General features: G+C 42.8%; 2 protein-coding genes across 2 annotated transcripts in view; one reads left to right on the plus strand and one right to left on the minus strand.

Moving 5' to 3' along the window:
* The window catches only part of tprg1l (tumor protein p63 regulated 1-like), a 325294-nt gene that overhangs the window by 273614 nt on the left and 33594 nt on the right, over positions 1-18086 (minus strand). The gene's annotated exons all lie outside the window — the stretch shown is intronic.
* Positions 1-18086, plus strand: part of wrap73 (WD repeat containing, antisense to TP73) — a 26750-nt gene continuing 8664 nt past the window's right edge. Inside the window, exons 1-6 of the mRNA XM_023990922.2 lie at positions 1-172; positions 836-931; positions 7727-7879; positions 8323-8439; positions 15968-16040; positions 16631-16734. Of these exons, the coding sequence (XP_023846690.1) occupies positions 863-931; positions 7727-7879; positions 8323-8439; positions 15968-16040; positions 16631-16734 (516 nt within the window). The 5' untranslated portion in view covers positions 1-172; positions 836-862. The remainder of the gene's footprint in view (positions 173-835; positions 932-7726; positions 7880-8322; positions 8440-15967; positions 16041-16630; positions 16735-18086) is intronic.

The following is an 18086-nucleotide window of genomic DNA, read 5'->3' on the forward strand; positions in this document are numbered from 1 at the left end:
GGGTGACAGAGTAGTTTGCTCTTTGACCAGACTCTTGTGCAACCTCTGCTCAACCGGTACCAGAGGTGCGGTAAATCAATCGCACTGAAGCAAGTATCAGACAGTTATTGTTGTCATGCACTTGTTTGATAGCATGTGAACGAGGAAAGTTTTCAACAAACCCTGGATACCGGTGAGTCGCTCAACCTTGGACGATAAAACTTCACGCTAAACATAAAACATACAGTTATATGTGTGGAATGAATTAGTGAACTACGGTATCTAGCTAGCTAGGCTAGCTAACGTAAGCTTGACGATACCAGTACTGTTAACTTGAGCCAGTTTGCTTAGCATGCAAAAAACACGTTAACAGACGTTCGTCATTGATTCACATTTACTGGTTTGTTTACGCCACTGGTATGAATAACAAAGGATACATTGTCGATAACTAGCCATTTCAACTGGCATCAAACAGGTGTAGCTACTTTGCTAATTTAGCTAGCTAATCTGTTAAACCTACTCGCCTGCCATATAGAGCCATAACTCTCTTTTGTGCTACCAATGCAATGTGCATGTTAAAAGTCGAGTTACCAACTTGTTTGTTCTCGCACTACTACTAGTTAGATGCATAGGTTTCTTTATTTTTAGGATACGTTAGCTACAGTAGTACTGTACAGTTAGCCTTAACTTCCAAAGAAGGCATCTGGTGTTTTGGCTTGAAATACATTCATGGTCTGTCGCCACCTTGTGGTTATTATTGACCAAAATACTCAAGACTAGGCGAACAACGCGAGTAGCTAGCTTTTTTGGGTTGTATACTGTTGACTAATCACATGTTCATGCCCCCTTTCTACAGTGACCAGTCATTTTGTTAAATTCAGAGATGAACTTCTCTGAGGTCTTCAAACAGTCTAACCAACTGTGCAGAGTTTCACCAGATGGAAAATATTTGGTAAGCAATAATTTGTTTCAATATACACTTAGTAATCAAATCAAAGTTTATTTGTCACTTGCGCCAAATACAACAGGTGTAGGTAGACCTTACAGTGAAATGCTTACTTACAGGCTCTAACCAATAGTGCAAAAAAGGTATTAGGTGAACAATAGGTAAGTAAAGAAATAAAACAACAGTAAAAAGACAGGCTATATACAGTAGCGAGGCTACATACAGACACCGGTTAGTCAGGCTGATTTGAGGTAGTATGTACATGTATATATGGTTAACGTGACTATGCATATGTGATGAACAGAGAGTAGCAGTAGCGTAAAAGAGGGGTTGGTAGGTAGCCCGGTTAGCCAATGTGCGGGAGCATTGGTTGGTCGGCCCAATTGAGGTAGTATGTACATGAATGTATAGTTAAAGTGACTATGTATATATGATAAATAATGTAATGATTAAGATTGTACACAAAATTAAACCGAAAACGGATACATACTGTATACAGGTTGGAGCAAGAAGGTGCCACACTGGACGTGTGTGTGTGGTTGCCAGCTCACTTCCTGCTGCCAATAATGATTTATTAATTGAAGGCTACTGGGTTCCAATTAAATTAGTTCCTTTTGCATCCCTTTAATATTTTATGTAGAAATTGTGTACCAATATAGAATTTAAAAGCTTGTTATATTAAATGAAGTTCCCTTTAATGTAGACCACATGGACAATTCAATAAATCTGATTTATGGTATGAATAAAGAATTGCTAAAGTGACAGAATTCTACAAAAAGCTCTGACGAAGGCTGTGAGGCCGATACGTAAGCTTATAAAATATCGGTGATACAATCAAGAGCAGTGTGCGGTTTCCTTTTTCCTCGTTCAATTGTTGCCATGCACCTGCAAATTAGATTGCTCAGATGTGCGAGTGCCTTTTGAATTTAATATACTTAATCCCAGAATGTCTCCCAAGTTTTCACCATCATTGTAAATCCATAGTTTATTTTATTTCACCTTTATTTAACCAGGTAGGCAAGTTGAGAACAAGTTCTCATTTATAATTGCGACCTGGCCAAGATAAAGCAAAGCAGTTCGACACATATAAACAACAGTTACACATGGAGTAAAACAAACATACAGTCAATAATACAGTAGAAAAATAAGTCTATATACAATGTGAGCAAATGAGGTGAGATAAGGGAGGTAAAGGCAAAAAAAGGCCATGGTGGCGAAGTAAAAACAATATAGCAAGTAAAACACTGGAATTGTAGATTTGCAGTGGAAGAATGTGCAAAATAGAAATTATGGGGTGCAAAGGAGCTAAATAAATATAGTAGGGGAAGAGGTAGTTGTTTGGGCTAAATTATATGGGCTATGTGCAGTAATCTGTGAGTAATCTGTTTTTTATTTAACCTCTAGAGATGGGAAAACTATTTTTTTTTTATATTATGGAGTGACTTGCTGTTGCTAAATATACAGAGATTTCTGGCAATGCAGGATCCACTAGCCTACCTCCTTTCAGCTGCTGCTCATTGCTCAGTCACTCCGTGACTCTGTTGCCGCTTGTACACAAAACAGTTTGATCAAACGTAGTTAATTGTAATAGTAAGCTGTTGCAAACATAAGCATGACATAAAGAGGTCTAGCAATTGAATGTTCTTTTTTCAGGAGTTAAATGCAGCTATTTAGGCAAGCTATATGTAGCTTACACAGCATATCAAACAAGCAAGACACTCATTCAATAGTGATTTGATGTCATTTTTTCATCATTGGAAACATTATCTGAACCGGAGGCAGACTGGCTATATGGCAGCATAATTGTAAAGATTACATCACGCACAACAATTGTTTTGTCCTAATGCAATGTGTAGACTGTCTTGCTTGTGCTACAGCAATATCTGTTTCAACAGACAGAAGGTTGTAGCTGGCCCTTCATATAGGCAATTTTCTTGGATCGATAGTTCAAATCACAGCAGTTCAGGAATGAGGCAGAGACATGGGCTACATCATCATTTCGATCAAATTGGTTGAGAGTTCAGAAGAGCGTGAGTAAAGAAAGAAACGTGAATGTGTATACATAGCTAGGTTTCCATCCAATTGTCTCCAGATTTCATGCAAATATTCTAAAATGCGCGTAAAGAAAATATGTGCATTTTCCCACGAGTGGCGTTTCCAACAAAGGGACTAGTTGTGGATAAAAATCAGTGTGATGACGTAGTGCACACAATGTACTTTTTCGCGTAAGTTTTCCTGTACCGAATAAAAATCTAAAGTTCAGTGCGTTATCGCGTTTTCAACTCTACTGATAGTTTTGTCACAAACTGTTGCGTTAAATAGCGAATGTGCTTACTCAGGTCTTGGCCACTGCTCTTTTCTCGTATAATACATTTTTACAGACACATAGATCCCAACATGTTGAACGAACAAATTTTCTGTCTGTTTTTATACAATTGTAACGAAACTTCCTGTTTCGATCACAGCTTTTTTTTGTTATACCATATGACTTTACTTGCATAAAAACTGTGGATGGAAACATGGTTAATGACCCATGTGATTCGGATCCTTAGATTTGAGAGAAGTTTCCAGAGTGACGGAGGCGGGGCAGGGGCCTCTGCCTTTTTGTTAATTTGAACAAGTACTCTTTATGCATCATGTTTGCAATAAGACACTAAAGTAAAACTGCAAAGAAATTAATGTTTTGTCCTGACATCACTGAGTACCACTCTTCATGTTTCAAGCATAGTGGTGGCTGCATCATGTTATGGGTATGCTTGTCATCGGCAAGGACTGGGGAGTTATTTAGGATAAAAATAAACTTAATAGAGCTAAGCACAGGCAAACTCCTAGAAGAAAACCTGGTTCATTCTGCTTTCCAACAGATACTGGGAGACAAATTCACCTTTCAGCAGGACAATAACCTAAAACACAAGGCCAAATATACACTGAAGTTGCTTTCCAAGATGACATTGAATGTTCCTGATTGGCCTAGTTACAGTTTTGACTTAAATCGTCTTGAGAATCTATGACAACTTGAAAATGGGTGTCTAGCAATGATCAACGATGAACTTGACAGAGCTTGAAGATTTAAAAAAAAGAATAATGGGCAAATATTGTACAATCCAGGTATGCACAGCTCTTAGACTTACCCAAACACACTTGCAGCTGTAATCGCTGCCGAAGGTGATTGTAACATTTATTGACTAAGGGTTGAATACTTATTTAATCAGTATATTAGCATTTTAATTAATAAAAAAAAGGTAGAATTTGTCCCCAACTTTGACATTACCGAGTATTGTTTGTGAATCGTTGACAAAAGACAAATCAATTTTAATCCCACTTTGTAACATAAAAAATGTGTAAAAAAATTAAGGGGTGTGAATACCTTCTGAAGCACTGTAGCAACATGCCTATAAAGTACCTTCAAAGTATTCAGACCCCTTGACTTTTTCCACATTATGATACAACCTTAATCTAAAATGGATTAAATTGTTTCCCCCCCTCATCAATCTATACACAATAACCCATAATAACAAAGCAAAAACAGGTTTAGACATTTTTGCAAATGTATTAAATAAAAACGGAAATATCACATTTACATACAGTACCAGTGTGGACACCTACTCATTCAAGGGTTTTTATTTTTTACTATTTTCTACATTGTACAATAATAGAGAAGACATCAAAACTATGAAATGACACATGGAATAATGTAGTAACCAAAAAAGTATCCACCCTTTGCCTTGATGACAGCTTTGCACACTCTTGGCATTCTCTCAACCAGCTTCACCTGGAATGCTTTTCCAACAGTCTTGAAGGAGTTCCCACATATGCTGAGCACTTGTTGGCTGCTTTTCCTTCACTCTGCGGTCCAACTCATCCCAAACCATCTCAATTGGGTGGAGGTGATTGGAGGCCAGGTCATCAAATATACCTTACACAGCCTGGAGGTGTGTTGGGTCATTATCCTGGTGAAAAACAAATGATAGTCCCACTAAGCGCAAACCAGATGGGAAGGCGTATTGCTGCAGAATGCTGTGGTAGCCATGCTGGTTAAGTGTGCCTTGAATTTTAAATAAATCCTACAGTGTCACCAGCAAAGCACCCACACGCCATCACAACTCCTCCATGCTTCATGGTGGGAACCACACATGCGTAGATCATTAGTTCACCTACTCTGCGTCTCAAAGTCACGGCGGTTGGAACCTCAAATTTGGACTAATCAGACCAAGGGACAGATTTCCACCGGTCTAATGTCCATTGCTCGTATTTCCTGGCCCAAGCAAGTCTCTTCTTATTGGTGTCCTTTTAGTAGTGGTTTCTTTGCAGCAATTTGACCATGGCCTTATTCATGCAGTCTCCTCTGAACAGTTGATGTGTCTGTGAAGCATTTATTTGGGCTGCAATTTCTGAGGCTGGTAACGCTAATTAACTTATCCTCTGCGGCAGAGGTAACTCTGGGTCTTACTTTCCTGTGGCGGTCCTCATGAGAGCCAGTTTCATCATAGCGCTTGATGGTTTTTGCGACTGCACTCGAAAAAACTTTCAAAGTTCTTGCAATTTTCCGGATTGACTGACCTTCATGTCTTAAAGTAAGGATGGACTGTCATTTCTCTTTGCTTTTTGAGCTGTTCTTTCTATAATATGGACTTGGTCGTTTACCAAATAGGGCTATCTTCTGTATACCACCCGTACCTTGTCACAACACAACTGATTGGCCCAAACGCATTATGAAGGAAGGAAATTCCACAAATGTAACTTTTTAACAAGGCACACCTGTAAATTGAAATGCATTCCAGGTGACTATCTCATGAAGCTGGTTGAGAGAATGACAAGAGTGGGCAAAGCTGTCAGGTAAAGGGTGGCTACTTTTGAATCTCAAACATAAAATATATTTTGATTTGTTTAACCCTTTTTTGGTTACTCCTTATGTGTTATTTCATAGTTTCCATGTCTTCACTATTATTCTACAATGTAGAAAATGGGAAAAAATAAAGAATAACCCTTGGACACATGCACCCATTCAAACTTTTGACTGGTACTGTAAGTATTCAGACCCTTTACTCAGTACTTTGTTGAAGCGATTACAGCCTTGAGTCTTCTTGGTATGACGCTACAAGCTTGGCACACCTGTATTTGGGGAGTTTCTTCCATTCTCTGCAGATCCTCTCAAGCTCTGTCAGGTTGGATGCGGAGTGTCCCTGCACATCTATTTTTAGGTTTCTCCAGAGATGTTCAAGTCCGAACTCTGGCTGGGCCACTCAAGGACATTCAGAGACTTGTCCTGAAGTCACTCCTGCGTTGTCTTGGCTGTGTGCTTGGGGTCGTTGTCCTGTTGGAAGGTGAACCTTCGCCCCCAGTCTGAGGTCCTAACCTGCTCCAGAGCGCTTTTCATAAAGGAGCTCTCTGTACTTTGCTCCGTTCCTCTTTCCCTTGATCCTGACTAGTCTCCCAGTCCCTGCCACTGAAAAACATCCCCACAGCATGATCCTGCCACCAGCATGCTTCAATGTAGAGATGGTGCCTGGTTTCCTGCAGACGTGATGCTTGGCATTCAGGCCAAAGAGTTCAATCTTGGTTTCGTCAGACCAGAGAATCTTGTTTCTCATGGTCTGAGCGTCCTTTAGGTGCTTGTTGGCAAGCTCCAAGTGGATTGTCGTGCCTTTTAGTGAGGAGTGGCTTCTGTCTGGCCACTCTACCATAAAGGCCTGATTGGTGGAGTGCTGCAGAGATGGTTGTCCTTCTGGAACGCTTTCCCATCTCCACAGAGGAACTCTGGAGCTCTAGGGTGACCATCGGGTTTTTTGTCACCTCCCTGACCAAGGCCCTTCTCCCTGGCTTGCTCAGTTTGGCCGGGCCGCCAGCTCGAGGAGGACTCTTGGTGGTTCCAAACTGCTTCCATTTAAGAATGTGTTCTTGGGGACTTTCAATGCTGCATACATTTTTTGGTAACCTTCCCCAGATCTGTGCCTCAACACAGTTCTGTCTCAACTTGTAGAAACATCTCAAGGATGATCAATGGAAACAGAATGCACCTGAGCTCAATTTTGAGCAAAGGGTCTAAATACTTATGTAAATAAGGTATTCTGTTTTATTTAATACATTTTCAAAAATGTTTAAACCTGTTTTCACTTTGTCATTATGGGGTATTATGTGTAGGAAGGGGTCTGAATACTTTCCGAATGCACCCCCCCCCCCCCCCCCCCCCCCCAAAAAGCACCATTCTGCACTGACTCATTTTTATTCAGACATTTGCAACACAAATAAATAATCATAACATTTAAAACTATATAAATATGTATGAAAATAAGACTCATAAATATCAAAAAGTAACAAAGACAAATAGAAACAAATTTGTGTTGATTTGGTACTCGAGCATCAAGACATTAACCATCCCCCAACACTGTCAACCAAGAGTCAAGACTAAACCAATTCACCTTGGTGGTGTGCAGACTGGTTTTATGTTTTTCTTAATGATTTTGCACAAACCAGAAAAAAATGCAACAATATGTCTAACTATATATTCACAGTATTATGAATGAATTGTGGTTTATTTGGTAGCATTTAAATCCGCCACTGCATGACAGGTACCCTAGTCATATGAATGTTTTAGGTAGAAATATGATGCATACCTTATGTACTCCACTTATGCACTCAAAATATGCACTTTTAAACATCGACAACAGGCATGGCAGATGGACGTTCATGGTCTTACAACTGAGGAGTTAACAAATCCAATAAGTACACAGATGTGCCGGAACACAACCTTTTTCTGCCTGCCTGTCTCTCTCCATCTGCCCCCCCCCCCCCCCCCCCCAGGCCACGTGTGTACAGTACAGGCTGGTGGTGCGAGACGTGAACACCCTACAGATCTTGCACCTTTACACTTGCCTGGACCAGATAGTCCACATGGAGTGGTCCTCTGACTCGCTCTTCATCCTCTGTGCCATGTACAAGAGGGGACTAGTGCAGGTATGTGCTCCTCTATTAGGCTTGTGCATATTGTTTTTTATCTCATTTGTCCAATGACAGTTGGTTTATTTTTTTAAATAAAAAATACATAAAAATTGTGCTGAATTAGCTTGTTCACAGCCTGTTGATGGATGCTTAAATATACAGAATGTGGGAAATTAAACTGGGAACAAAGTGTGCACATATAAATCAACAACTTGCACAGAAAGTGGAATTTAAGTTGATAATTACTGACCATTTTGAAATGAAAGGGAAATTACCCCTCGTTTGAGACGGTGTTAAGATCAAATGCACTGTGCAAAAAGAACAGCTTACTTTTGCAGAGGTAACCATCTCCAGTCTTTCATTTCGTCTCTGGATCAGATTTGGTGTGGTCAAAGGTTTGAGTACAGGTTGAGCTCAGGGAAAGGCAGTTGTCCTTCTCTCACAATCTCTCCTCTCAGGTGTGGTCTCTAGAGCAGCCTGACTGGTACTGTAAGATTGACGAGGGCTCGATAGGACTAGTCTCCTCGCGCTGGAGCCCAGACGGACGTCACATTCTCAACACCACAGAGTTCCATGTAAGTGTGAAGTCACTAGGAGTGTGTTTATGTGTTTCTGTCTGGTGTCGACTGTCGCTGCCCATAATGAAGGAGGAGACCTGAAAATAGCCAGCAGACACCAGACCCTGCCCCACCTGACAAATGTATGCCCGATTTCAGTTACTCCACCTAGTGTTTTGTCATATCCTCGACACACGAATTAAGTTCCTTCCCGAGTCCTATTCCGTTTCTCCTCCCCGAAGTGTGCACTCGTTCACTCCCTTTGAAGCATTTAAAAAGCACTGGATTGGTGTAAGCCTGTGCTTAAGTGGGTTTTCACCATGTTCCTTACACTACTCCCTCCCTTTGAAATCCATGGTGGAAGTGTACAGGGGGAGAAACAGAATTGGGCTGTAGATATGTGTTATATTCTTGGAAGATGACAATCCATCCAATGTGTCTTGTCACACATCCAATAGGCTGTGAAATTCCGCCACACTTAGACATTTTTAATGTGGCGAGTTTTGCTTAATAAGAAATGGCAAAGTACATTTATAGTGTCTTTCTGATTAGTTTAGACTTTGAATGAACATGCTTGCTGGAACCAAACCAGTGTCGGTGTGACGACATCGCAGCATGCTATGCACGTCTGCAACGACTGTAGGTGAAAGTGCAGTCGTCTGGCTTGTTGGGAGCATATTTGTCCCTAGGTATCAGAGGGGGGAGTGGGCTGCACTCGTCCTCGCCCGCCTGTTTGGGTTACGACTTGGGCATCGTGCCACGGCGGGGCTCGCCTGACGCCCGAACCCGACTCCAAGACTCACTGACAGGTGCCGGGGCCCAAGCACAACTGTGTCTGGAGGTTTGAGAGGGAGCAGGGAGTGCAAGTGTCTGACATTTCTGCTTTGTCTGTCTGCTTCTTCAACAAACACAGGAATAGAATGGAGTCTCCCTGGGTCTGTCTGCTCCTGGGTCTGTGCTCTTTCCATGAAATCCTGAGAAGGGACAATTGTCAGTTGTGGATATTGGGAAGATGTAAAACATTTTGCAACAGAAAATGTGCATTTCTTATTGGATAAGTTCAAGTAGCCCCCCCTGTTTGTTGCCTTGTATAGCTCAGAACTCAATGCAAGATGCCCTGTTTTCCCATTTGGGGTGCCAAGCCCGTTTACCAAAAGTCTAGGGGTGATGACACCTGCATTGCCCAGTGCTGTTGACCTCACCTTCACCCCTCCACAAATATTTCATTATGGCTGTGCCAGACTGGTGTTCGTATCAGGGCTCAGTTTCAGCCGGGAGCTCATGAACAAGATGCTATATTAACTTGTTAGGGGACAGCTGCTGTGTGTTGAACCCACTGCGTGTGTGTGTTTTCTTTTCTCCCCACTGACTGTTTTGATACCTGGGTGCAATTTGTCAGTTAACAGCTGATGGTGCTAGACGAGGGTTTGGATTTACATTCATCTCTGTAGATATGCCATTTCGCGTGGGAGAGTCGCTGGCGTGAGCCAGCCTCCGGATCTGATCTGACCTCCAGCCCTCACCACAGTTTGCACTGCTTTACTGTGCTTTGCGCTTTTTGTCCATGTACAAATTATTTCAAATGGTTAACAAGCAGCTTTTTTGACACTAAAATGGTCTTACACCATATCTTGCATGCGTTATGTGATTTAGCTCACGGCCTCTCGCTACTGTACATAAAGAACAATTGGAAAGTGGATTAGTCTATTGCATTCTCCATGTTCTATAAGTTAGCAGGACATCCTGGAGTCTCTTGGCTGTCTGTCATACGATAGGCTTACCCACTCACTCATCAGAAGTGACTTAACATTGGTAATTAGGCCTAGCTTCATGGATAGGCCCGATGTCATTCAAATAGGTCTTTGTCAAATGACTTTTACCCTCATTGTATGTTCGAATCAAAAAGCCATACATGTTTGAATTCCCACTCCTGATTCTCTCCACTGGCACTATGCTGCACATATTCACTGCTAATCCAACAAACCAGCTGAGCGAGCTGTAAAACCGGTGTGGAAGACATCCACTCAAGGCCGGCGTCGAACATTCTATACCTCTAATGGTTTTTGCATTGTTGGGATCAGGTTAGCTGCGTGCCTGGCCGGCGGCGCTGGCGCCCCGCTAGCGCGTAGCATGTTGGCAGCGTTGGCGATCAGAGAAACTGTGACCCCAAGTAGCTTCCACAGCTCTACTCTGACAATCAACAATCAGTCATCCAGACTGACGCCTGGCTACACTGCACTCCAATCCACGGGGGAATTATAAGGCTGTAACAGGAGAAATGGGTCTATATCGGGTTGAGATACCGTCTCTGATGGGGAATGCATATGAACTTATCCATTGCTGACAGATAGGCCTATGCAAAGATTCCTCGCAGGAGTCGCATCATCACTAATTCTCTCTCGCATATAAAAAGTGCTGCCACAGGAGGAGCTGATGGATTTGTGATTTGCTGTCAGGGATTCTGTAGTTGGTCCTGTTTATCAAGTGTAGCCTTTCTTGTCCCAGTGGGACTGTTCTTTCTAGGGTTAAGTTGAGGGCCTGAGGCATAACTCTTGTGAGGTTAAGTTTAGAACAAGGCTGTGGGAGAGCTTTAAACAGGATAAACAAAGTCAAATTAATTCCTCCAATGTGAAGTGAACCAGGACTGTTGTGAGCTGTAAGCCACGGTTTAGGCCCTCCATCCACCCCGCCAGTCGCCACAACACCCTAGCAGGCACCTCTGCTACAACTCTGTAAAATGTGCTGTCTTCTCGTTGACACATGGCCTCCCTGCATATACAGTGCATTCGGTAAGTATTTAGACCCCTTTTTCCACGTTGTTACGTTACAACCTTATTCTAAAATGGATTAAATACATTTTACGTCAATCTACACACTACCACATAATGACGAAGTGAAAACTGGTTTTGACATTTTTGCTAATAAATTTTTTTAAATTTACAAATGTACCTTATTTACATAAGTATTCAGACCCTTTGCTATGAGACTCGAAATTGAGCTCAGGTGCATCCTTTTTCCGTTGATCATCCTTGAGATGTTTCTACAACTTGATTGGACATGATTTGGAAAGGCACACACCTGTCTATATAAGGTCCCACAGTTGACAGTGCATGTCAGAGCAAAAACCAAGCCATGAGGTCGACGGAATTGTCTGTCGAGCGCCGAGACAGGATTGTGTTGAGGCACAGATCTGAGGAAGGGTACCAAAACATTTCTGCAGCATCGAAGGTCCCCAAGAACACAGTGGCCTCCATCACTCTTAAATTCTCTGGTCTGATGAAACCAAGATTGAACTCTTTGGCCTGAATGTCAAGTGTCAGGTCTGGAGGAAACCTGGTACATCCCTACGGTGAAGCATGGTGGTGGCAGCATGCTGTGGGGATGTTTTTCAGCTACAGGGACTGGGAGACTAGTCAGGATTGAGGGAAAGCTGACCGGCGCAAAGTATAGAGATCCTGCTCCAGAGCGCTCAGAACCTCAAACTGGGGCGAAGGTTCATCTTCCAACAGGACAACGACCCCAAGCACACCCCTTGAATGAGTAGGTGTGTCCAAACGTTTGACTGGTGCTGTATGTTTTTAGAAATGTTTACTAATTAATATACAATGAATACTTATTGACTCAAGACATTTCATATTTTCAACTCCTTTGTTATGGCAAATCTAAATAAGTTTTGCTCAATAAATTGCAGTTACTCCACAATACTAACCTAATTGACAGAGTAAAAAGACGGAAGCCTGCACAGAATAAAAATATTCCAAAACATGCATCCTGTTTGCAACAAGGCACTCAAGTAACCCAGCTAAAAATGTGGCAAAGCAATGTCTGAATGTTCCTGAGTGGCCGAGTTATAGTTTTAACTCAAATCTGCTTGAAAATCTATGGCAAGACTTGAAAATGGTTGTCTAGCAATGATCAACAACCAATTTGACAGAGCATGAAGAATTTTGAAATTAATGATGGGTAAATATTGTACAATTCAGGTGTGCCAAGCTCTTAAGAAACTTACCCCAAAAGACTCACTGCTGTGATCACTGCCAAAGGTGATTCTAACATGTATTRACTCAGGGGTGTGAATTSTTATGTAAATKAGATATTTCTRTATTTAATTTTCAATACATTTGCAACAATGTCARAAACATGTTTTGACTTAGTCATTATGGGGTATTGTGTGTAGATGGGTGACCATTTAAACAAATATTTAATMMATTTTTAATTCAGGTTGTAACTCAACACAATGTGGATTAAGTCAAGGGGTATGAATACTTTCTGAAAGCACTGTAAATGAAGGACTAGATGGATATAACTCGTTTTAGTATAGACCATGCCATTCCACCATCAGCTAGGTGAGGATTTCTATGAGTTGGTAAGTGATAAGCCAATTATCAAATAAAATAAAAGGTTATTTGTCACATGCTTCGTAAACCACAGGTGCAGACTAACAGTGAAATGCTTACTTACAGGTCCTTTTCCAACAATGCAGAGTTAAAGATAAAACATGTAATAAAAAATAGAAATAGTGACACGAGGAATAAATATCCAGTGAAAAACGAATAACAATAATGAGTAAAAATAAGATGGCTATATACAGGGAGTATGAGTAGGGGTATGAGGTAATTGAGGTAGCTATGTACATATAGGTAGGGGTTAAGTGACTAGGCACTTAACTAGGATAGATAATAGACAGAAGCAACAGCGAATGTGGTGAGTGTAAAAATGTGTGTGTGAGTTTGCATATGTTGTGTGTGGGCGTATGTAGTGTTTGTGTGTGTACAGTGCATTCCAAAAGTATTCAGACTCCTTGACTTTTTCCACATTTTGTTACGTTACAACCTTATTCATAAAACTACACACAATACCCCATAAAGCGAAAACAGGTTTTTAGAAAAGTTTGCAAATGTATAAAATCAGAACAGAACAGAAATACTTTATTTACATAAGTATTCAGACCCTGAGCACACAGCCAAGACAACGCAGAAGTGGCTTCGGGACAAGTCTCTGAATGTCCTTGAGTGGCCCAGCCGTTCGAACATCTCTGGAGAGACCTAAAAATAGCTGTGCCTCGATGCTCCTCATCCAACCTGACTGAGCTTGAGAGGATCTGCAGAGAAGAATGGGAGAAACTCCCCAAATACAGGTGTGCCAAGCTTGTAGCATCATTCCCAAGAAGACTCGAGACTGTAATCGCCACCAAAGGTGCTTCAACAAAGTACTGAGTAAAGGGTCTGAATACTTTTGTAAATGTGATATTTCAGTTTATTTTAAATTTTTAATAAATGTGCAACACTTTCTAAACCTGTTTTTGCTTTGTCATTATGGGGTATTGTGTGTAGATTGATGGGGGGAACTATTTAATCCATTTTAGAATAAGGCTGTAATGTAAACAAAGTGGGAAAAAGTCAAGGGGTCTGAATACTTTCTGAATGCACTGTAACAAACTTCCTAGAAAAGAAGCCTAAAGTTGATGATCATGCTGTGAAGGCCAATACAAAGCATTATTTGTGTCCCTTTATTCTGATGGCTAAACAGAAGCGGTTTTATTTGCTCTTGGAACATCTTGTCTCTGTCCTAGAGACTGAAACGCCAGTCTACTGCTTCCAAGTTGTAGTTTTACCAGCTTCAGTGCCCCAGACTGGCATGCCAGGCAACACAGAGAAGCATTTCTCACCTATTTTACATATGTGCTGCTCCCTCCCTCTTCCCAGTTTAAAGTTACACCATGGCTCCCCCCCCCCCCCCCCTTCAGACAACCTCCCAACCCAGTCCCCCCCCATGTCAATGTGGTGGGGTACAAGTTGTCCAAGAAGAACTGTGTTGAGCTGTGTTGACGGTGGTTTCCATGGATCTGTGGACAGGGGGTGGAGCGTGTGGGTGTAATGACAGGCCACAGCTGGATGTCTTGGTACCTCAGGAGCATGGCCTGGTCAGTTAGACCCTTACCCAGGGAAGCAACAGCCAGTAGGTCAGACAGACTCCTGCCTTAATGCCTTCCTCCCCTGAGCGAGAAAGTGAGCCCTAGTTAGAAAATCAGGGAAAGCATGTGGGATGCCATGCTAGATCTATTTAAAGTTCATCTCTTTCTTCATACCGTTGTGTAGTTTTCTGATGTTTGCACTTCTCTTACAGGAAGGTAAATGTAGGCAAAGGGAGAACCCTGAATTAAGTTTTAATTGGAATTTTGGGAGGGTGTCGGTCTGACATGCACACCATATAAGCCGCCGCCTACCAAGGCCGCACAGAGGCTGAGGGTCTTGATTACAGTTCACACTTGAAATGACGACCCTCGACTTTGTCACTTCTGTCTCAAGCTTATTTATTGTTATGAAGCCACATAACAGTCTTGGCTGATCACCGAGACTAGTTTAGTCCAGCATTTGCACAGGCTTAGTATTCAAAGTATGATAAGACAGGGTGCGGAGAAGTGTATGCATGCACATTTATATTGGCTTACTAGGTTGTAAAAGAAAATATGTAGGCCTTGCATTTTACACCCATAACATGCTTGTGGTGGTAGGCTACACAGCCGTAATGTCATTTGGATGGCTTAGAATGACTACTGTTCTGGCTTTCACTTTTAGGAGTTCCAATAACTAGGCTAGCTTTAGGCTGAATACAAATACTATATTGTGCATCTTACAAGTATAGCCCTAGTTATGTTCATTTTAACAAAGCATATGTAGTTTCAATGTTTTCACATCATATACACCTTTTGTTTTTCTGATCACAACTAAACGAGGAAGAAACTAGGAGTGCAGGACCTGTCGCATGCTGGTCTTGTTTCTTGAAGGGCTAGATTCAGCGTGTCTGCTGTTTGTGTGCTGCGATCTGTAAGCTCATCTCGGATGATTTTGGGAGGGGGGAGGGTGACTTGAATCTTTACGGGTAGACAGACTGGCATTGGCCTTGTTTCTATTGTCCAGTCCTGCTGGTAACCGATAAGGGTTGTACTTTACTGCTGTTATTAATGGATAGGCTAAAGATTTCATTACTGTAACGTTTTAGATTTAGAACTTTCCCTTGTGACTGCTTTAACCATTCAGCACAACCGCTCTTCTTAGTCTTATCCATCCCATCACGAAGACCCTCGTGGATCTCTTCCACAGACCGACACAGTCCCCCAGGGGCTGTGTTGAAGCCGAACGGGGTGACTGCTGCGTTTGGTATAAAATCTAAACGGACGGAGTGGCGGGGATAGCGAGGAGCTCTCAGCGGTCTCATTAGTCGAAGAGTTGACTGAGCTCTTATTAATAGGCGGCTGTTGTTGACGACCTGCTCTCAGAGCTCCACACTTACCACATTAAAGTGTCCATCCAGCTCCTCTTACAGAGGAAGAGGCCATGTTGCCAATGAAGAGAGGGCATGTGGTGCAACCGGCGACGCGGTTTGCAATATTAAATGGGCGTAGACATTCAAAATAATTGATCGCGGATCAAAGATGTCTGTTTTTGGACGGATGAGTCTTTGTAGGCTATTCCCCTGTGCTAGCTATCCTTTCACTGGGAGATGAGTTATAGTTTGTTACATTTTGTTTCTTTTTTTTTGACAGCTGAGAGTTACCGTCTGGTCCTTGTGTACCAAAGCCGTATCTTACATCAAGTACCCCAAGGCATGTCAGAAGGGTAAGTACGTGAGTGTGTGTGTGTGTGAGGGCCACACTGACTGGCTGACACATGGGCTGGTGAATCGCGTTCCTCCCTGTCCTTTGACCTTAGGGCCTATGGGCCATCTGCTGACAGCTGGAGCCCTCTTCAGTAAATGGTGCATGCTCGCCATAACCTGTTTGTCAGCAGCCAGTGGAGTTATTGTCTTGGGCTCCAACCACTACCCAAAGGTTCACACACCACCACCACGTGACCCAAGCACCGTTGGAGCCACTGTATAAATAATCCAGCAATGCCAACCACTTGCCGCTGAAGGCCTCTTGATAATTACACTCAATAGACTGTGCTGTACACCACAGCAACGCTATAGGTTAACATGACAACTAAATTGCCACAAATCATTTTGGACACGTGTCACCTAGATGAACATAATGTAGGTCTAAAGCATATCACTTTTGCATCTGCAAATTGTCCTCTATTCCAACATTGTCTTTGTACAAGAACTAGCTGATTAGTAGTTGAGTCAGGTGTGCTTGTGTGGGGCAAGATTTTGACTATGTTAAATAATGTTTCCTGTGCATTGTTTCCCCCCTGGTCTGTGGTTCCAGGGATAGACTTCAGCAGGGACGGCTGCTACATGGCCCTAGCGGAGCGCCGCGACTGCAGAGACTACGTTAGCGTGTTTGTGTGTGACGACTGGCACCTACTGAGGGTGAGTGCCACTCAGAGCTCCCACCACGGGAGTGTCCAAAAAGAAGTTTGGGATTTACATTTCAGTTTGATAAACTCAGCAAAAAAAGAAACGGCCCTTTTTCAGGCCCTTGTCTTTCAAAGATAATTCGTAAAAATCCAAATAACTTCACAGATTTTCATTGTAAAGGGTTTAAACACCGTTTCCCTTGCTTGTTCAATGAACCATAAACAATTAATGAACGTGCACCTGTGGAACGGTCGTTAAGACACTAACAGCTTACAGACGGTAGGCAATTAAGGTTACAGTTATGAAAACTTAGGACACTAAAAAGGCCTTTCTACTGACTCTGAAAAACACCATAAAGATGCCCAGGGTCCCTGCTCATCTGCGTGAACTCGGTATGTAATTTATTGCCCTGGCCACATCTGCAGTCCTCATGCCTCCTTAGGCATGCTGCAAGGAGGCATGAGGACTGCAGATGTGGCCAGGGCAATAAATTGGAATGTCCATACTGTGAGATGCCTAAGACAGCGCTACAGGGAGACAGGACGGAGAGCTGATCGTCCTCGCAGTGGAGTGTAACAACACCTGCACAGGATCGGTACATCCGAACATCACACCTGCGGGACAGGTACATGATGGCAACAACAACTGCCCGAGTTACACCAGGAACGCACAATCCCTCCATCAGGGCTCAGACTGTCCGCAATAGGCTGAGAGAGGCTGGACTGAGGGCTTGTAAGCCTGTTGTAAGGCAGGTCCTCACCAGACATCACCGGCAACAACGTCGCCTATGGGCACAAACCCACCATCGCTGGACCAGACAGGACTGGCAAAAAGTGCTCTTCACTGATTAGTCACAGTTTTGTCTCACCAGAGGTGATGGTAGGATTCGTGTTTATCGTCGAAGGAATGAGCGTTACACCGAGGCCTGTACTCTGCAGCGGGATCGATTTGGAGGGTCCGTCATGGTCTGGGGCGGTGTCACAGCATCATCGGGCTGAGCTTGTCATTGCTTACAATCTCAATGGTGTGCGTTAGAGGGAAAACATCCTCCTCCCTCATGTGGTACCCTTCCTGCAGGCTCATCCTGACATGACCCTCCAGCATGACAATGCCACCACGCACAGAACGAGCAGTATGGCTGATTTCCTTCAAGACAGGAATGTCAGTGTTCTGCTATGGCCAGCGACGAGCCCGGATCTCAATCCCATTGAGCACGTCTGGGACCTGTTGGCGCGTGAGGGCTAGGGCCATTCCCCCCAGAAATGTCCGGGAACTTGCAGGTGCCTTGGTGCAAATCTGGTGCAGTCCATGAGGAGATGCACTGCAGTACTTAATGCAGCTGGTGGCCACACCAGCTACTGACT

Source organism: Salvelinus sp. IW2-2015, linkage group LG7, assembly GCF_002910315.2.
Source record: "Salvelinus sp. IW2-2015 linkage group LG7, ASM291031v2, whole genome shotgun sequence".
Lineage (NCBI taxonomy): Eukaryota > Metazoa > Chordata > Actinopteri > Salmoniformes > Salmonidae > Salvelinus > Salvelinus sp. IW2-2015.